The 21,660-nt window shown below is 44.1% G+C and overlaps 1 protein-coding gene across 1 annotated transcript in view; it reads left to right on the top strand.

Moving 5' to 3' along the window:
• Col4a4 (collagen type IV alpha 4 chain) overlaps positions 1 to 21,660 on the top strand; it is a 109,777-nt gene that overhangs the window by 23,841 nt on the left and 64,276 nt on the right. The window contains exons 5-9 of the mRNA XM_051190572.1: positions 12,914 to 13,048; positions 14,214 to 14,258; positions 15,050 to 15,166; positions 18,909 to 18,977; positions 20,873 to 20,908. Coding sequence (XP_051046529.1) covers positions 12,914 to 13,048; positions 14,214 to 14,258; positions 15,050 to 15,166; positions 18,909 to 18,977; positions 20,873 to 20,908 — 402 coding nt within the window. The remainder of the gene's footprint in view (positions 1 to 12,913; positions 13,049 to 14,213; positions 14,259 to 15,049; positions 15,167 to 18,908; positions 18,978 to 20,872; positions 20,909 to 21,660) is intronic.

Raw genomic sequence — 21,660 nt, 5'->3', positions numbered from 1 at the left:
TTTAGTTTTTATTCCTTGATAATACATGTGTATAATGAATTCTAGTCATTTTAATCATCATTATCCTATGTATGCCATCACCCCATTCCCCCCTCTCTCCATCTCTCTCTTGTTTATATGTGTGTATGTTTCACATGAATGATTCATTGAAATTGATTAGGGTTTCTCGTATGAGTACGGGTGGAAGGCTGTTTTCTTATCAGTGGATACAGCAGTGAAGAAAATAACACCTCCCCAGCAACCATCAATTACCATGACTTCCTTATAGAGGAGTAGTGGCATCATGAGCCCTTTCCCCGTCTTCAACAACTTTTTGTTTTGTTTCAAGGCAGGGTTTCATTGTGTAGCCTGGCTGTTCTGGAATTCGTTTTGTAGCCCAGGTTGGCCTCAAACTCACAAAGATCCACCTGCTTCTGCCTCCTGGGTGCTGGGATTAAAGGTGTGCACAACCACCACCCAGCTTTTGTCAACACCTTGTATCAGGCATTTAGGTTTTCATTTCATAACTATGGCTTCTGAAGGAGCATTATCCACCCAAGCAGGGAGCTACAGTGAGGTAAACCAGGGACAGATATGTGCAGTGGTCCAGAGACCATGGCCAGATTCCTCTCTCAATCAGTTTGAGTATGGCTATGGCTAACCTCCTCAATATATCCTAAGAATGTGCTTGTCGTGGGGTCATGAAACAGCCTCTTGACTCACAGCACACACCTTAGAGAGACAAGTTGCTGCTTGTTGGTTCCCCCTCTGGAGTAAGTATATTTGGTTGCACCGCTTTGAGCATATTACAATAGGCCTAGTAGGCAGTCTACAGGCATCAATCACTAGATTAAAATTCAGACTCCAACACAGAGAGAATTCAGGAGCCATGGCAGCACACTGTGGATCCATAAGGAACCCTGCTGTTTCCAAGTTAACGATGACTCCTCTGCACCGAGACTTCTTGTCTCACATGGGCACTGCTTTGAACTTTTATAGTTCAAATCCCTGTGAGTTTCAGATGTGGCCAGAGATGAACATCTTCATGGCGAGGCAACTCTGACCACTGTCACACTAGGAACTCTCCAGGCTAGTGTATTGGGTAGGGGCAATACTTGATGGCTGGCTTGCAGGTTCAAGCTCAACCTAGGAGAAAAAGTTTGTCTAGAGGGTTAAAGCCATCCCTTGGGTGATGGTATCCCTTGGTTGTGGGATGAAAGGTGTGACTGGAGAGCTATTGAGTTACTTCCTTACATGATCGATGATTCTTCCCCATCCCTTGACCAAACTTTCTGTTAAGCTCTGTAAGGAAGTGAATGAAATAGAATTGGACAGGATTTTAATTTAGTCTTTGTCATTCTGAAGGAAAGCAGTCTATGCACTCAGTGATTGCCTATTGGTAAGAAAGATGAAGTCATGTCCTTACGAACCAGGATGGAACCTTTTATGAGTTCTGGGTTAGTGAATAGGGGGAAATATTAATAGTTTATCTTCCTGGCTTCTTTTATTTTTCGTTACATAGTTGAGTGTGTTTTAGGATCTGAGGGAGTGAGGTAGCCATGAAACCAACATAGCTTTGTGATGTGGGTTTTGGTAAAGGGGACAAGTGGCTTTAAACACTGACTTCAGGGTTTCTAGTTTGAAAGCCTGAGCAAGCATTAATGAATTTCTCTTTCCTTTGAATATGGTCAGTACAGCATATCTCTGCACTGTCACCAATCCATTCCTTCATTGTTATCAGCCTGCATCCTGTGCCTAAAAAGTAGACTCTACTTGGGGAATTTCAATTATTGTTAGTATTTTTTCAAATCATTAACATAGTTGCACACACAGTTCTAACCCTCAGAGTCTTTATCGTTCAAATGACTGCATTTAGGACACTAATTTAGGACACAGCCTGACAAATGATTCAGAGCAGCAATTTCATGTCTCCAAATACCCAGTAGTCAGTAATGGTCTGTTTTCACAGAAACACCATCCAGTGACAACTGGAATTTGATAAAGCTAGTTGTCACCCATCACCTTTATTGCTACTTTATTGCTATGCTACATCCCATTCCTCCAAGGAATCTCTGTCTCGTTTTGTCATCGCAGAAAATCCAGTGATCAGTGATGAATAGGATGTGCATGGCTTTAGGGAACAGTACGTAACCCCAGGCCAGAAGGCTGGGACCATTCTCATTGATAAACACGAGGTGCTGAACCCATGCCGTTGTCCTGCAAATGCACAAAAATCCAGATGTTTTCTAAAAACCTTATGCCCAGGTGTTGCATGTGTTTCCTGGTGGATTCCAGCTGCCAGGTTCGATGTCACAATGTTGGCTTAGCTTGCTCGAGTGTTTCTTTCAGAAATGGTAACATGGTTTTTTTTTGACCACCAGAACACTTGCAGGAGCTGAAAAGATCTACTTCCAGATTTGAATTTGGTGTGTGTAGGGGTTGAGTATTTCTGAGAAGGGCCTTGCAAGGCTATGGCTAGCAGAGGGGCTGTCTACAGTGTTAATACAACAATAGTGGGCATCTACCTGAAGAACTGCTGCAGGTAACTAACATCAATTTCAGTATGCCGACAAGTCCCTTTGATGCCTAGCATTTGTGCATATGCAAGAAGGAAGAGAAATATTGCTCCCTGCAATGTACAGTGTGCCACATGTTTCCCACCATGCCTAGTGTACATGTGGTTCTAACATATCAGGACTTCTGCCAGGACTCTGCTGTAGTGTGGTTTGATGGTGGGTTTCAGCGCATCTCCTTATGCCAACCATCTCTTTCCGTGCAGTGATTTCTAGTGGGCTTCAGGTCTCCCTATGTGGAGTTCAAGTTCTTATAGGTCACTTTGTTGTGCTGTCTTAACTGCAATCAATAGTAATACTTTCCCATTTATTCAACAAATAGCCATCAAATCTTTGCCAGCCAAAGGGCAAGACCAAGAAGAAAGTCCTTGTGGTTGGGACATCTCACAGCCCTTAGTTTCCTTAGACAGATGGGGATCACCCTCTAGCCACTATTTCTGACTCCCTGGTCAGTGCCAGCCACTTTCTAGGGTGCCTTGTGGAAAAGAAGAGACAAGAGAAGCCCTGGATTCTCCCTGAGTGCCTAAGTTGGTTTCCTGAGCTGTTTCTGCATAGGAGCCTGTGGGCATTGGGCATAGGATGCTACTAGATATGCCCTTGAGATTAGACCTGCTGGAGTTGGAGGGCTTCCAGCCCCATCGTGGAGAAAGAGTCACATTAACACCCACAGCTTGGTGGGAGATTATACCAGAAGTATGTTCTTTACTTGAGACCAGATGTTCAAAGGCAAGTGATGGGCACTGCCAGGCACCAGCTGAAGAATCTGCTCTAACCTCCGTGGTTCTTGAGAGTGCTTAACATTCCTTGGTCCTGGATGGATTGCCCCAGCTTCCGCCTCGCCTTCCTTCACATTCTCTGTGGTCTGTGTCGGATCTCACCCACATCCTTCTTATAAGGAGACATGTGAGGGTGCTTAGATGTCCCACGCACCGTCTTGCCAGCAAGAACGACGCAGCACACTCAGGATCCTTCTGCAGTAAAGCTTTAATGCATCTTGAGAGGGAGAGCATAAGCTTACAGAGCAGAGACGCCAAACATCCAAAACCCAACCCTTATATAGGTTTACAACCTTCGCCTTGGACGTGTCACCTCCTGATTGGCTGCAGCCCATCGGCCCATATGACACCACGGGAGAGGCAGAGCCCAAGGGATGGAAAGTTACCCAGCGCCTGCGCACTAGCTTGTTTACCATTCGGTGCCTGCCGGATGCAGGCGCCATCTTGTAATGGAGAATGCAGGGATGGCTCCCTACACTTAGAGCTCCCCTGGGGCAACATACAACAACCAATCCTAGGATAAGACCCTAACCACATCACATCTCTTGTCATCTTGCAAACGTAATGAGGATGGGGTGGTGGATAGATGTATCTGGGCAAGATAAGCTGTCATTGTGAAAGGAGAAAAAGTCACAGGAGCAGAGTGCACAGAACCTGATGTCCTACCTAGGTCTCCAGAGTGCAGAGAAGATGCCAGGCAGTTCCCAACACACTAATATTACAAAAGGTGAGAACCGCTCGCTCATCAGGGACTGGTCCAAGAGATGATCTTACTGTCCAAATGTCTAAGCTTTCTCCTCTGGTTCTCTGTACATACTGCCTCCAGAGAGCACAGCTAGAGTCCGTAGTGCTCTCCGAGGCAGACTGATCAATGTGCCCCAAGCTCACTATGAACAGGGAGGCAGTCTTAAGGTAGAGGAATGTGCTTCCCTACTGCATTCCAGGCTCCTTGGATGGATCAGCACCTTTTCATTCTTCCATTTTGAAACTCTTCCTGCTGTCCAGCCTCCTCTCTACCCCAGTAGTATGGGAGAAAGACTCTGGAGGCACTGTGTGCTTGGAGGACTGGGGTTTCAGAGGCTGCCCAGTTCTGGGGTGTTTGTGATATCGCAGCGACACCTAATGGCATTCTCTCTGAATTACACGTCCATATTTAAAAGAGAGGAGATAAAGGGAATGCCAGTAATAAATAATAATAAATAGATGCAGCAAAGGGAGAGGTGAATTAAAGATAATGTTTATTTGTAAGTTTTAGTTATAGGCGTATTCATTTTGTGTGAGTACCCATTTAAAATATGTACATTGTGAGGCAGTGGCCAAATGTCTGTAATGAGAATGGATCTCTGGTGCCAAATTCATTCTAAAGGATATCGTCTAACAAATATTAAGGAATATTCACAAAACACGAATGGTGGTGAATCTGGGAATTGTTTTCCTCGGACATGATGGTCTGAGGAAAGTTTGTTGGTAAGGTTTGAAATGAAAAGGCAGACAGACATGCTGATATCAAAAGGTCTGGGTTCAGATCTCTACTTCCCCAGGTCCTGGCTGAGTGGCCTTGAGCAAATGGCTTCATCCCTCTGGGGCTTAGAGTCCTCCTTGGGGAATAAGGAAGTGTACAAGGATGGCTTTTGGCATTCTGTTGCTGTAAAAAGCGAATGATAGTGAAGCAGAATACCCTATTGAGCTTAGAACAGATGCAGATCCCAGACATGGCGTCCTGGTAATCAATATCACTGCCGTCAACATCCTTTTGTTGGGAAGATGGTAGGGTTTGAGTGACAGATGAAGAAAGACTATTGTCATCTCTGGGAAACAAGTGTGACAAGTGTGAATGGAGCATAAATACCAGGCCAGGTCACAGGGACTGAGTGGGCTGGGGTGGTGGAGGGCCCATTGTGCCATCAGAGGTAAGGCTGTGACCCAAGGAAAGGACAGACTGAGGGCAGCTAACAGCTATGGTGGGGAGAAAACTGGGATCAAGGGAGTGAGGGAGACAGGCAGTTGGATGACCCATGCTGCAGATGACGTGGCCATGACCTGGTGTGCAGTGAGATGCAGATGAACTTGACACATGGCAGAAATTGAGTTGACAGGAAGCCATGTCAGATGTGGTCATGGGAGGGAGAGACAGTGAGTCCAGATGGACCACAGGTGCATCGGTCACCAACCGCAGGTACAGGGAAGGAGCCTGGGAGAGAGGAGCTCTGCTTTGACATGGTGAGTATGAATTAGGAGAAATATACCCAAGGCAGTGTCTAGAAGACAGCTGGGAACCAGGGCTGCCACTAGAAGATGAGATTGAGGCCCACAGGGAGAGAAGTCTGCAGTAAATTAAGTTCAGTGCTGTTTCCCAGCGACTCTTTATAAAGAAGCAGGGTGCTTGTGCAGATAGTTTCATAAGACACAGCTGAGCTCAATGGGAGAGTGCTTGCCTAGCATTCCTCGAGGACTTGAGTTCTGGTTCCCTCTCAGAAGTGAGCGAAGAATACATACAAAACATAGATTACAGTAGGAAGTGCTGGCATATACCTGTAGCCCCAGCACTGAGGCCAGGGCCTGGGGGAGACAACTGTGCATTCAACACTCAGCTACATAGAGAGTAGAGTCTGGGCCACAGCCCCATGGACTGATGATGCTGAGGAGGAGGGAGCAGAAAACCAGAAACATCGCAGCAGACACCATAGGAATTAGTGGGACCCTGCGCTCTGCCAGTAAAGTAGTGGGAGGCGAATTTTGTACACGCAGTAGGAGTGATGTAAACCACTGTTCTTCCATCCGAAATTCAGTTGCTGGATTGCATGCAGAACCTGTTTTAATCATGTCATGGATGGTGGGTGGGGACTAGGGGTTAGGATCAGGTACGATTTAAAAAAAAAAAAAACAAAACAAAACAGTTCTTTTAATGATAAAAAATAATTGTGGTAGTTGATTCCGTAGTTACAAAAATAACTTTCATGAACTTTTAATTCACTCTGAAATTAATTCTATGATAGCCTTAGAGATAAGCAAGCCTAAATATTTACTTGTAAGGAGTTTCTTTTTTCTGACCCGATTTTTATGTGAACTTATGTGATGAAAGTAGAAATCCTTTCTGATTTACTGCAGACAAAGTATGTATCCTAATTGAATGGACTGTCAGACCACTATTTCAAAGGCTAACGTTTGGGGGACCTTTGTGAGCAGCAGCCTTTAAACACAGTACAGGCACCCAGGGTTTAATGTGTTTCTTTTAAAATTATTATCATGTAACAAAATAACTAATAATATTAAAAAGAACTAAGATGAAGCCATCAAGTTCATAGTCTTCAAAGGGAGATATCCAAAACTTTATGTGAGTTTTTCTACTTACAAAGTTGCTGTTTAGGGAGGTTGAAAGCAAGGAGTGAAGACATTTATGCCACACTTTGGTAAGACTCCCGCAGGCCTGCAAGTCTGCTCGCTGCTCAGCAGAGGGCGTGGACCTCTAACCAGTTTGGTGGAAGGGCCTCAGCACGTGTTATTTGTTTTTTTGTTCTATGTGTCTTTACATCATGTGTCTCCATCCCATTCATTTCCCCACCCTCCCGCATCTGCCCTCCTCCCTTGCACACCTCCAAATAAAACACACTTTAAGAGAAAAAAATGAAATAAAATAAATAAAACTTACAAATCTCACCATGGAAGCTGTAGTGTGACATCACGAGTCACACAGTAAACCCCTTTGTCCCTGTATCTTTACTTGCCAGTGTTACTTGCAAAGAGTCATTGGTCTGGTTTGAGGCCTCTGGTTTCTGCTACACTGTGGATACTGGGCCCTCTCTGGGGTTCTTCTTGGTTATCCTGCTGTTGCCCAGTGACAGCTTTGGCTCTGCAGATCAGGTCCCTTCACATGCTTCAGCACATCATAGACAGGGTGGATGATGGGCCCAGCCAAGTCATATCATTGGGTCTGGGCTTGGGCGCCTGTAGCATTGGCCTGCCAGATATGGGCTTGCTCACCCATAGCTGCACTTACAGGGTTGGCTCTCCTGCCCTTTTAATCACAGGGCCAGCTCTCCCACCTGCCCCAGATGTTGATGGATGGGGGTGGAGTGTCAACTCTTTCCTGACCATGCTGTCACTAGACAGATGGATAATGTGGACAGCTCTCCCATGCTCACAATTTCCCAGGCTGGCTCACCCACACCTGCTGTACAACCTTGGTTCTATTGGGGAGGTGTAGGGCCTGCTCTCCTGAGTGCTGCAGCCAGTGAGAGTCAGGGATTGTTATGTTCACAGGGCCAGCTCTTTCACCTGCCCCAAGCCATGCCACCACATGACCGATGAGCAATGGGGAAAGCTCTCCCATGCTCTCAGCTTCGGAGTTGGCTCACACACACTGAACTAACAGGGTTGGCTCTATTGTGCTGCCCTGGTGAGGTGCAGGGCCTGCTCTCCCAAGTGTACCTAGCGAGGGGCAGAGACTGTTCTCCTGGGGCTTAGCCTTTTACAGAATTCCTGCAAGCCAGTGTTCCAGGGACTGTACCTTGAGGCTTCAAGGGATCATTTGCATCTGTCTTTCCTTACAGTGGGGTAGGATTCAGCTTACTTTGAGAAGCATTAGTTGTTCTCTGCAGTTATGGCTTGAGTGTATTTTGGTTCCTGCAAACAGGGTCCCTCTCTCCAAAGTCATTTGTTAGTGGCATTGAGGAGTATGAAAGGGGATCAAGAAACCCATGATTACCATAATGCTTAGAGGTGGGGCCTCTGTGGAAGTGAAGTCCCCTGATTGAATCAGATGGCTTTATAAGGCTAGAGGCGAAACTACACTTCTACACCCCAGCACGCATGCTCTTTCTCCCAACACTATGTGGTATAGCTTCCGGGGCTGTGGCCAGAGCCTCGCCACGTCATTTATACCCTGCATGTACTTCCAGAACCATGAGCACAGATATTTTTATTTTGTCATTAGTTAATTATTTGTGATACGAGGTCCTCACGCATATTAGGCATGGCTCTCCCACTGAGCTATATCCTCAGCCCAGCTCTTTTCTTTGTACTTCCTCAGTCGGCCTCTGGGTCATTTCATTATAGTAATGACGGATAACCAAGGCTTCTTTGCCACCAGCATGGCCTTGGGTGCCTATGTTCTGTCTTACCAGAGATCATGGTTCAGTGCCTAGGGTTTGGGGGAGGGCGAAGGTGAAAAGGGGGTGGTTCAAATAGGAGAAAAGTGTTCTTTGGGCATCTTGGAGAGAGGCATCTTATCCTTGAGGGCAAGGGCGGTAGTCAGGGTGAAGGCTTCTTCCCATGGGAACTTAGAGAGACTGGTAACCCTCGTGAGTCAGGACAGACTGTCAACCAGGGGCGGAAGGTGTGTGGGTAGGTCGGTGGCTTGTGAGACAGGGCAGCATACTCAGAGCTCTGAAGACAAGAGCTTTCAGACATGGCAGAAATTGCTGTGCATGTCAAAGGCAGGGGCCAGGGGAGGGAACCCTGGAAGGTTTGGTTTCTTTTAGCAATACAGCTCATTTCTGCTCTACTGTTTGTTTTAAAAGAATTTTTATGGTTCTTTCTCTAAATCAAGACCAGTTTCCACAGCATACTAAATAGAATTCTATCAGTCATACTATCGTGTTAAACATTTCCATTCCCCCTTTCTCTGCAAAGTTCATTAGCTTACTGGATTCAGGATTGCGTGTCTGAAATGAAATGCATTAAAGAGATTTATGGCTAGTTAATTGGCTGCCTCTTTCTTAGTTTCCCTTTTATATTTGAGAGTTCATCGTGTTATGTCTCCAAGTAACACATTCTTGTAAAGTACTATATTCACAGAAGACAATTTAGGGAATTGTTGTACAAATTACTTGCACGATGGAAAGATAATTTCAAACTTAATAAAATAGCAGTTGTAGCAGGGCATGGTGATGCACTTGGGAGGCAGAGGCAGACAGATCTCTGTGAGTTCGAGGCCAGTCTGGTCTACAGAGTGGGTTCCAAGACAGCCAGAATTGTTCCATAGAGAAAAGCTGTCTCAAAAAGCAAAACCAAAAAAGAGAGAAAGGAAGGAAGAAAAGACTAGCAGTTGTTTTATTTTCTGACTTTCGAATTTAGAAAACAAGGGAACTTTTTAAATGTACGTCAATTAATCTCATTGAAAAGGTTAATATCAGTTATGAGTAATCAACATAGGGTAAGAAAGTCATCTGAAATCATCATTATTCCTTTTAGGTCGTGGTCTAAAATTCACTTGCTATCCATTGCAAATTGATCTACTTTCCCCCATGCCGTCAAGGTCTCACAGCTCTGCTTTATCTGGGAACACATACATATATATCAGAATTCTCAAAAAGTCCAGTCTTTCAGAACACTCAGTCAACTGTAGCCACTATGTTGAGTATAGGCAAGCATGAAGCGAGAGGGAAAGACATATAGAGTACAGTTTTGATTTGTGCAGTCTGGGTAGTTGTTAAAGGATGACTGAGTGGTGGCACAGAAATGTCAGTGTGTCTTTATTACAAGGGCCACAGTGGCTGATGATAAGATGCACAGTGAGGGGAATGTGGAGTTGTCCGGGCTTGGATCTTCCCTCCCACCATTTGTTTGCACACCATTCTAGAAGCCTTCATTTGTAAATGAAGTCAGCAAAAGGCTCCGTCCTGGTTCTTGAGGGCTGAAGCATATGATGCATTGTTCTGGGGCTTTTTGTCATTTACGCATTTGTCATAATGGTCCATAATAGCGGCAATTAACATTTATCATGACAAGTAAAACAACTCTACAGATTTTATTCTTTTTTTTTTCCCCCTATGGCCCTAAGCTCTTGTCAGATGAAGATGCTGAGCATGAGAGAGGCTCAAGATGCAGTCCACAAATGTCACAACGAAGCCCATTATTATGCACAATTAATATATGCTAACGAGTTAGTTTTAGAAGAAAGCATGCACCCAAGAACACACAGCTTGAAGTGTGGCCGTGAGCTTTGATCACAGGGACCGAACCTTGCGCCTGGGTCACTGTCTTCTGCATGTTCTCTGAAGCCAGGATAGCTCTTTGTTGCTCTCTCTAATGGCTGTTTGCAAATGCCGTCAATTCACCCCATTCTCCTCAGACCCTCACTGCAGACTCACATTTACTCAGGGGAGTTTAGCTGCCCATATCCACATTTCTCTGTCAACATCCCAGCCTCAGACTGCACTGCCCTGGCTCCCTCAGCCCCAGGCCTTCCAATCAGGGGCCTCTCTAGCGGTCTATGGAGATGACTGACTTGGTTCCCCTTCTTCCTGGGCTGCAGTCTGGCCTTCAGTCCCTTGCTCTTTCACCTCTGCCACCTTCCCTGCTGCCTGTCCTTCCTGTTTTCATGGTACTCAGTGACTCAGGCGGGTGAGGCTACACGGTGCTTTGTGGTGAGAAGTCACACAATGTGTTCACCCCATCTCAGGCTAACGGGCTTTCAACACGGCTCTGTTTTTCCTGCTATGGCAAATGACATTTTGCTCAGTCATCTTTCATTGTTGCCAGGACCCAGTTTAAGCCTTTATGTCATCTCCTCTGCAAGGCTGGGACTGGCCGAGGCCAGAAGCACTATCTAAACAGGATCCAAGTGTGGTAATGGTTGGGTTTCTCTTGTCACATTTTCCCTCTGGGGGGTTCTCTTGAGTAGGGGGACCATGGTAAGGTATTCTGCTACCCATGCTTATACGCTCATCTGGAGAGAAGCTTGTCTAATGCCCCAATTTTACAGGAATATCTGGCTATCAGAACCCTTCCAATTGTTGGCACACAGTACTTCTTTCACACAAGAGTAGGTACCCAAAAGAAATGGGGCCAACACTTTGGTTTGAGGTATCTCAGAGTTTTATACAGATAGCACTCTACAAAAAGTATCTTTTTCACGGACCCTATACATCTCAGAGACCATCCAGCATTTGTTCTAAAAATCTAAGAGGTGAAGCTAGCTCCTAAAATTCATCAAATGTTTCTGTCCAAATAGCAAAGTATATTTATTCATCAAATGCAGTTACTGAGCAGTGAGACGGCTCAATGTCAAGCCATCAAGCCTGACAACCTGACAACCTGAGTTCTATCACAAGGATCCACATGGTAGAATGGGAGAACTGACTCCACCTTCTACACACATCCTTGTGGCATATGTGTGCCTGCATGTATAGATAATGCATGTATGTGTGTGGGCTCAGACATTACACAATGCACTAAAACAATTTAAAAACTCTCATGTTTAAAAGATGTAGTTATGAGTATTGTTGGGAACAAGAAGTTATAAACTATCCCTTCCTTCATTCCTCCCTCCCTCCCTCTCTTTCTTTCTTTAAATTTTTCAATACATGGTTTTTCTGTGTAGCTTTGTAGACCAGGCTGGCCTTGAACTCACAGAGATCTACCTGCCCCTGTCTCCTGAGTGCTGGGATTAAAGGTGTGTCCCCTCCACCACCCTGCATAAAGTATCTTTTCCTAATGGATTTTAGAAAATTTATAGAATCATAGAAGCTCACAGGCCAACTTTGAATGACTTTGGCGGTGTTTTCAAACTCTAACGAGACATAACACATATTGAGATATGATGGGAAAACAAGCTAAGTGTCCTGCCCAGTTCTGGAGCTGTTTAGTCCCAAATAAACACACAAAGACTTACATCAATTATAAACTATTTGGCCGATGGCTCGGGCTTCTTATTGGCTAGCTCTCTCTTAATTATTAACCCATTTCTATTAATCATATCTTCATGTGGTCTTGGATTACCAGAGAATGCCCGGATGTCCTTCCTTCCAGGTAACTACATGGCATCTCCTCAGCGATTCACTTTCTGTATCCCTCTTCCCAGAATTCTCTTAGTATGGTAGCCTCACCTATTCTTCCCGCCTGGCTACATGCTGCCTATCCATTGACTGAAACAGCTTTATTCATCAACCAATAAGAGAAACCTATATTCATAGCACACAGGAGGGCATCCTTCATCAACCGGGTACATTTGCCATTACAGTGTGTGGTAGACCCCCCCCCCCCCCGCATTGGGGACAGTCTTATTACTTAACAGCTCATGTTAAACTTCTCTCCATCTACTGTTAGAATTGTAACCCAAGACAGCAAAGCAAGTTATTAAACATAACAGTCAAATACACATTCTACCCACATCCAATTCTACATATGGACAGAATGTCATTTGGAAAAGCTGATTTTTTATTTCTGGGTCTATTCTTGTTGCTATAGGTTAACTATTGTACAAAGAAATAAACAAACTTGAATTTCTGCATATCAATATTGTGTTTTTAAAAATATTTTACTTATTTATCAGGTATACAGTGTTCTGGCTGCATGTGAGCCTGCACACCAGAAGTGAGTGTCAGATCTCATTGTAGATGGTTGTGAGCTATCACGTGGTTTCTGGAATTTGAACACATGTATATATGAACACAATAATGCAAGTTTATCACAGATGTTAAAATCAGCTTGAAAAGGCAATGCGATAGCTTCTACTTGTATTAGCCAGTCATTTGTGTTTCTATTAGAATTTGTTCATCCACAGTGTTATGATTTTTCTATATGCACAGGGAAGTGCCTACATGAGCAAACATCACTCTTCCTCTTTTCTCCTTTCCATTTCAGGGTCAGCCAGGACCCCTGGGACCACAGGGACCAATAGGGCCCTTAGGACCCCCGGGACCCACTGGAATTCCAGGAGAGAAAGGACTGAGAGGTGACAGTGGCCTGCCTGGAGCAGCAGGAGAGAAAGGAGACAAGGTGAGTTAGTTAACATCTCCTCAGTTTCCAATACTCAGGGCTTCTTTATTTGTTTCTTTAAAAGTCCGAGCTCAATCTCATTAGTATTTAAAGGAAAACTCCCCTGGATGGGCAAGTGAAGGAGGAAAACAAAGGAGCGAAGGGAAAACACCTACCCAGTCTAAGTTGGCATGTGGGCATAGAGTTCTGGAGCATGCAGTTGAGACACACAATAGACAGGCAGACAGTCACGTGACAAGCAGGAGACCTTCATAAAAAGAGTAAGGAAGCTTAAAACAAGGGGGAAGCATGCTGAGAGAGGAGAAACCCAAAAAGCCAAATTCATGCTCTTCTGAATAATTTAAGACAGGAAGCAGCTTTGTGGGTCTGCGTGCCTGTAGCCTGGTAAGCTGCTGCACTGTGAGGGGGATTCTGGGAAGGAAAAGTATATTATCTCATTAAAGGACACATGGTTCCATCCACCTTTTCATAGCACTTAGGCTCAGGAATCTTGCATATCTGCAGCTGGTCACAAACCAAGACACAGGTCTCTGTGGTAGCCAGTCTTTTTCTCAGCCCTTCTCCCTAGAGACAAGCCCTTCTAGAACATTGATCTGTAAACGTGCACACAGAGGACTGGCATCATTCATCTGCTTTCTGAACAACCCAAACAAAGCATTACATGTGTCAAGCTGAGCCTTTCGTTTCCTAGCCAACAGTATGTCTTAGAGATCATTCTATGTTAATTCCTTAACCCACGTTTATTTCTTGAAAAGTATCAAGGAATATGCCATCCTGTGTGTAAAACCATAGTTTATTTTCTGTTGATGAAATATAAAATTCTTTTGCAACTCAGTATAGTGCCAGGGCGGGGACATGAACCCATCAATTGCTGTTGTTCACACTAAGAGTTTCTTGTCCTGGGAAGGATCCTGAGGGCTGGAGTTTGACAGCATGCTGAATATTTGTTTGGGGTGGTTCTGCCAAGTTGCCTTCCTAGGTCCATACAACAGAGTGTGAAAAGGATACCTCTTACATGTCTAGAACAATCAATGTAAAAACAAGTGGCAATGACTGCTAAGGGTTTTTACTTTGGGGTCACTAACTCTTCATAGTTTCAAATAAACATAGTTGCCAATCTAATAATGTAGTCATTTTCACATCTTTGTTTCATATTTTGATATAGGGTCCAACGGGTGTCCCTGGATTTCCAGGTTTGGAGGGCATACCTGTGAGTGTCCCCACGTTTCTCTCCATTGTCTTAAGAGAGGAGTACAAACAGTCATTAGACTGTTTAAGTGAAGCAGAGTGTGGTGGTGCACCCCAGTGTCACCTGAGTGCTGGGGGTGGGGGGATGGGAGGGGTGCTGAGGCAGGAGGATTTGAGCTTGAGGTAATCCCACTTTACATAATGAGAACCTATCTTAAAGAAGAAGAAAAAAAAAATAAAAAAGAAAACAGAATCCCTGAAAAACATATATTTATAAAAGATGTGTGATTAGTTCTTTAAAGACTGCTTAGTCTTCTATTTTGTGCAATAATTCTCAAACTAAAACGTTTTACACAAAGAGCAACGTCTTCAAAGACATTAAAGAAAAAAAAAAAAAAAAAAACAGTCTAGAATAGTCATGCTCCAGTGCTATGGAATGACACGTGTGCCCATGAAGGAAGTCTCCTTTTCTGGCACGTCCCCGCTTTGCAAGTGGCACTGGGGGTCATAAAGTATGGAGGCCTGGTGGGAGAGGAAAGTGGGGCTTGGCGAACTTTACAATGCAGCAGTGTCTCAGGATTTCAAGGAGGGTTTCCTCCAAAGCTGGAGAATAACTCAGGCTAGATTGACTTACCATGGACATAGTGCATTTTTCAATTGTGATTTCACTCTCTAGTACTTTTAGGAAGCCTCACTAAGTGGAATAAGGAAACAAGTGAGTCATAAGTTCTGTAGTTGGGGGCTCATGTCGCATGGCCTTTGTGTTAGGGTTTTCTTGCTGAAATATTTCACTCACAGTTTTGTCCTTTGCAGGGTCACCCAGGGCCCCCGGGACCCAGAGGCAAACCTGGTGTGGATGGCTTCAGTGGCTCAAGAGGTGATCCGGGATTTCCAGGAGAGAGAGGAGCTCCTGGCCCAGGGGGGCCCCCTGTAAGACACCATTAGCAAGGCCTAGAGTGATCCTAAGGGAAAAGACTATAGGAGGAACTGGCTCGCTGTATTAGGGAAGAGGGGTCAATGCAACTTTGCCTGCAGCATAGTTCACTAAACTGGGTGACTGGGGGGGGGGGGGTGACAAGGTGCGGGGAACCAGAATGTGTAGGGGCTGCCATAGGCTTGTGGCATAGGCTCCATGCCACAAGGAGATGCTGAGTGGCTTTAAGAAGGTTTGTGATCTAACTGCTTTCATTAAAGTATTTCCAGTTCCTGCACAAAGACTGGATGGTTTAAACAGGAGAGGGGTAGTTTATCGAAACTCACACTCCCACCATTCAGGATGAATTTGTACTCAAATATAACTGCATCAAGGGACACTCTTTGAGTCTCACCATCTACCTCTCTCACTTAAGTAAAAATCGGAGAAAATGCATTACAGGAAATTCTCAAAGAACTAATAACAATTGAGAAAAATTTTAATAAATAAATGCTTTCCCTTAAGAAAAGTTTGACTTCCTACATATGGCTGCCTTTCAGCCTTTCCCCTTTGCTATTTAAATAGCTCTTCTCAAGTCCTCCCAAGAACTTTGTTATTGGCACGACCAGAGTCATCCATTTTCTCTTCATTCATCTTGCCTGTGCTCTAGACCGAAGAAGAGCTAGTCTGAATGTAGAACTCAGAAGGACTTCTAGGCTGGCAGCTTTCTTGAGATCATATTAAAATCAGTTGGTTGTTAAAGTTCTCAGTCAAGCATTCTGCTCTGGTCTCAGCCATTTGACAATGCAGTGAGGTGAATGTGCACAACCCAAGCTCTTCCGACAAGACCTCATTCTACTGAATCAGGCATTTCAGGGAGCAGGAGCTGTCAGTGGTAGCTTTTCTATAGCCAGCAGCACTGACCAGAGTGTTGGACTGTCACAATAGTCCCTGACTACCCTCCCTGTAAAGTGAAACTGTCCAGGAATGCCAAAGCTGCCCAAAGCAACCTCAGCCATGGTTGGGAAAAGTTGCTATCATCTTGTGACTTTTAAAGTGTGCCATTAAACATTAGACAGTCTCTTCCTGTCACATCAATACACAGAGAAAGGAAAAACTGGAATTAATATTTATGTAGTACTTTGCAGCTTTAAACATTGGGAATCAAAGCAATGAATTGCTCTGTGAAACATTCTCCAGTCTGTTGTCTACAGTGCCTTCCTTTCTCGCATCATATATGCGAGATGTATGGATGTATGATACCAAATTAACCTTTCTTCATGCTGTGACTAAAATGTCACACTCTTTCTATGTGTGGGCTGTAAGGAGTATGGGTTTTTTTCGCCTGCTGCCACCTGGTCTTGTCCTGCCGCCGCGCCAGCCCCAAATAATACACTGAGACTCTGTATTTTATACAATGCTGTTGGCCCGGTTACTTGTTTCTTATCGGCTAGCTCTGCCTTAATTATTAACCCATTTCTGCTGATCTATGTATTTTCACATGGCTTTCTCTTACCGGGGAGGCTGCTGGAGTCCAGCTCTCTCCAGACTCTCCATCTTGACTCCTCCTCCCTACTTCCTCTTTCCTCCTTGTCTCCTAGCCCCTCCTATCTTCCTTTCCTATTGGCCAAAAGTGCTTTATTATTAACCCGTATGAGAAGCATATTTACATAATGGGCATCTCCCATCAGTGGGCAAGTTTTCATCATTGAGAAAGAGCTCCCGAAGTTTCTTCCATGTGAAGTTGTTGTCTGAGTCATTGTCTGCATCACAGCCACTGTGGTCTGTGCTCTGGCGGCTGGCCATGATTTCTCCAACTCCACTTATGCTCTGAGTTTCATTTAGTAATGCTTCTCTTGTGTTTGTTTCTCTTTCATCTTGGAAGACTAATCCCCTCTCTCATGTAACCATTTTTTTTAAGATGTCACGTGGGCTTATCTCTGAGATCTAAGGAGGCAACATGTCTACGTGTTTTGCTGCACCTGTAGTCTTTCTCTCTCTTTGTGTATACCTGTTTGAATAAAGGATATACAGTCACACTCCTGTAGACAAACTCCCACCCATGTTCCCCTAGACAAACTAAATGAAACTCACTGGGTCACACAAAAAGACACAAAAGTAGAAGGGACACAAGTTGGGAAGAGGGAGTCAACCGAAGTGGGAGGGACAAGGGAGAGTAACAAACAGGGTGACTCTGAATAAGATACATGTATAAAAATGTCATGATGAAACACCTTATTAGACATAATTAGTATATGCTAGAAATACATTAAAATAAAAAAGACATGAGAAATGGACAAAGATTTGCAGGGATCAATCATGGAAAGCTTAGTGACCACTCACAACAAGCTGTGACACACATGACATCATCATCACTGATCAAGAGCAGTCTGTTTTTCATGTAGTGACTTGTGGACCCAGGAACTAGCAATATAGTGAAGTTGTTTTAATCTGGGATCACTCCCAGGACCTTGAGTTTTCCCGACAGGTGTTCTGCCTCTACGTTTCAGCTCTAGACTGTGTGCAGCTATTCTGTTGATTTCCATTACCATAACTGACTTAACTCAATGTGGAACTGAAATCCATTCAGGCTGGAACTGTAGGAAGCCACCACTGCCTGCAGAGTCAAAACTGATTCCTCAAAGGAGCAGTTGATGTGATTTAACAGAAAGCCATTGAGAGTCTCCCACTGGAAACAAAGTCATCGGCTCTAGTGTGTAGAATCAACTTTGAAAGTTACACTCCTTTACAGACCTTGATAATATGAAGAAGGCACACATTCTGTGTGACAATTAAGTTCATGCATACATGATATTAATTGAGATTTTCAGTTGTTATATAAAAAAAATTAGAATGGAACTCATTGAGCTATTTCATTTACTGTTTTAAAATGCTCTAAACAGTTGGACATAGTGGCCCAGGCCTTTAATCCCAGCACTAGGGTTGTAAATGCAGGCAGATCTCTGAATTCTTGATAGGAACTCAGCTACAAGGTGATACCTTGTCTCAAAAACCAGCCAACCAACTAACTTACCAAACAACCCACCAGCCAGCCAGCTAACTAACTAGCCAAATAATAAGCCAACTAACCAAACAACCAGCCTACCAACCAACGAACCAGCCAGGCAATCAACCAACCAACCAATTATTCAGCCAACTAACAACCAACCAACCAACCATCCAACTAACCAGTCAGCCAACCATCCAATTAACCAACCAACCATCCAACCAGCCAGCCAGCCAATCAATCAATCAATCAATCAATCAATCAATCAATCAATCAAACAAACAAACAAAGAAACAAAACTTTCTAGGCAAATTAGCAGCTTCACAAAAGGGAAGATGCTTTCAATTTTGAAAGCAAGTCTTTAAAGGTCTTAACTCTATTTTCAAAGCAAATACTGAGATGGGTCAAGTAAATGTTTTTAAAAAGTTGTTTCTGGGCCATAAATTAAATTGCAAAATTATTTATCTTTAAGAATACATCCTTGCACTATATTTTGAGAAGAATGCAGTTTTTCTGCCTCATAATTAGTAACTATCCATTGGTGAGGAGTCTTCCTTAGGAACAGCCTTCACAGACCCTAACTGAAGGCCTGAGATGTGTATGTAAATCTTAGAACAGTAAAATCAGGGAGAAGATAAGTCCATCCCAGTGAGATGGCTACAGTGCTTTTTATTGGTGACTAGTAGTTCATATAGAAAAGAAAATATTGGAATGGCAATGTACTTTTTCCTAAGCGAATCTCTCCTTTTCAGGGTCACCCCGGGGAAAATGGAGAAAAAGGAAGGTCAGTGTTCATTTCAGGTGGTGTTAAAGGTGTTCAGGTGAGTGTTATAACTATCATGGGGTTAGCAAAGCCATTTTCTCAACAGGAAACGCATGGGCAGGGATTTCTTACAAAGTATTTTTGAATGTACTGAATTTTTTGGTCATTAACCTGAAAGAACAAGATAGCTCAGCAACACTTGTATGAAGGCTTTAGTTTCTATGACTGTAGATTTCCTTGCTGCTATACATTTGGAATTATAAGGACATATTCATTTCAGGGTTCCCCAGGCTCATCACTTTTGTTATTTGGGCCGGGTAGTCACTGTTGAGGACTGACCTGAGAATCGCAGGGCACTGAGAACCCTGAATTGGCCTTGGTTGAACAGGAATGCGAAACTAACACAACAGAAGTAACTAGACCTAAATGTGGGTAAAATCTGAAATTGTATAACTTGAGTTTAGAAAGACTCTGTGTCTAGGAGCATTTGCATACCTCTAATCATCACACAGAGCTATCACATCTCAGCACAAGGTCCAGTGTTAGATCTGGATGCTGCAGCAGTGAGGGACCCTCCCTTCAGTCCCTTTCTGTCACTCTGGAGCAGTGGTTCTCAACCTTCCTAAGGCTGCGACCCTTTAATACAGTTCCTCATGTTGTAATGACTCTCGACCATAAAATTATTTTCATAAATTTCATAAATGCAATTTCACTGTTATGAACAATAATGTAAATATCTGATGTGCAACCCAGAGGGTCATGACCCAGAGAACCACTGCTCTACAGCAAGGCCCCATACAGCCACTAGACAAGATACAGGTGCATTGCGAGGAAACAGGACTTTTAGGGCGAGATGCTAGTGTAAGATGAGCAGAAGGACAACCCACATCTCTCTTCTATATTGTCTTGTCTGTAAGCATTGCAGCTCAGATAGAAAGGTATCCTAGCAGCTTGGAGCCAAGGAATACCACAAACAGTGCAGCAGCCTACAATTCTGTTCCAGGGAGAGGTTTCACCAATGCAAGTGTAATGACTCTGCTCGGGAAAGTTTCCTCAGGGAAAGTGTTACAGTTCTGCTCCACTCAGCTCTGATCTAGCTCCTGTGAAATTGTTACAGCTGGGCTCTGCTCCTGAGGAAATGTCACACCACATAGCATACCTTACTCAAGGGATTTATTGGGAAGGAAAAATCCAGGAGGGTGGCTGCCTCAAGGGGGAGAAGTAGCAGCAAACTGTACAGGATACAGAATTTATATAGGGTTTCTTGGGGGTGGAGCAGAGCTTTCCAGGGTGTCTTGGGATTGGTAGTTTTTATAGACGGATTCTGGGGCAAGCTTAGGGATTTGTGGGATTCTCTGTTGAGGGATTGATGGGATTCTGCAGCCTGACTCTCAGGGCAAGCTCAGGGATTGCTAGGATTTCAAGCCCTGCTCTACAGCATGGTAAATAAGAATCTGGGAAATGATAGCTGATGGATGTTTATTCAGGGAGAAATCGCCTGCATCAGAAACAGATGACTGCTGCAGGTTCCCATCCCAAGGATGCCTCCAGAAATCGCTGTCTCTAACCAGGAAGTAAGAGATCGAGCTGGGGTCCAGGACCCCAGACCCAGTCCCCCCCCATCACACCTGCACCTGTCCCCATGTCCCAATGGGCGTGGTCAGTGCAACAGGTGCAGATGGGGTGGATATCTCACTACACTGGTCTGAGGGTCAAGTCAAGGACAGGGTGTTTTTCCTTGACCCTTTTTACCCTACACTGCTCTCCAGTAGGTAGCACTAGAAAAAAATCTGCTCTATGGAGTGAGACTTTCTGTGGTTGTTTCTCAATACTGACAAAGTGAACATGCTGTCCTTCTGGGTTAGTGCATCGTTCTTGTTCCATTTCTCTTTCTGAGTCATCTGTGTCCTAGAATATGGTCCTCTTGTGAACAGTATAATGTTGTCATTGCAGGGAGACCGAGGGGACCCAGGACTGCCCGGCTTACCAGTAAGTCCTCCGAGAAGACCAAAGGCATCCATCTTCTCTTCAAAAAGCTCTTTAGATTTTAAGTCCGGCAGGACCAGCCACAAAACATATGGAGCCAATGTAGTATAGAATAAAAAAATGTGATCCCTTGTCAAAATTAAGGATTTTATAGTACTGACAGGGTGTTAGTCCATGCGTGATGCTCTAGTTCACCCATCAGAAAGTAGTCACTGAACCTCAAAAATAGCTCCCCCATTGTCTGGTCATGATTATTTAGCATTGTTAGACATTTATTGGTCTTTAGGATATTAACTGTTAGAAACACACACACACACACACACACACACACACACGGCCTCCTACATAAATATAGCAAATGGAATTTTGTTGCACTTATATAACATTTTGCTTGCTAAATTAGTAATTGTTTATTGCTATTTTGTCCTACTTCCATCTCCCCATAGCTGGAACTTCAATGATCATATTAGCCTTTCCCATTTACCACAGTCTAAAAGATTGAGACCGAAAGCAGTTTTACCTCCCAGTGACTAACCTGTAATTCTGCTTTGCAGCTTCTAGCTATCCACAGAATTGCATCCCCAGGCTGGTTGGTTCCCTAACTGTGCAGAAGCTCGATTCTATGTAGCAAATGAGATGCTTCTGATGTCACTGCTAAGATAAATGCCAGTTCATCCTCCAAAAAAAAAAAAAAGCAGATCTTCACACTCTGAAGGATGGCCTGCTCAGCCATCCCTGCCATCTGCCAGTGTATA

This window comes from Phodopus roborovskii, unplaced genomic scaffold (genome assembly GCF_943737965.1).
Source record: "Phodopus roborovskii unplaced genomic scaffold, PHOROB, whole genome shotgun sequence".
NCBI lineage: Eukaryota > Metazoa > Chordata > Mammalia > Rodentia > Cricetidae > Phodopus > Phodopus roborovskii.
Note: the sequence above shows the minus strand (reverse complement) of the source record. Positions and strands in the feature narration are given on the sequence as shown.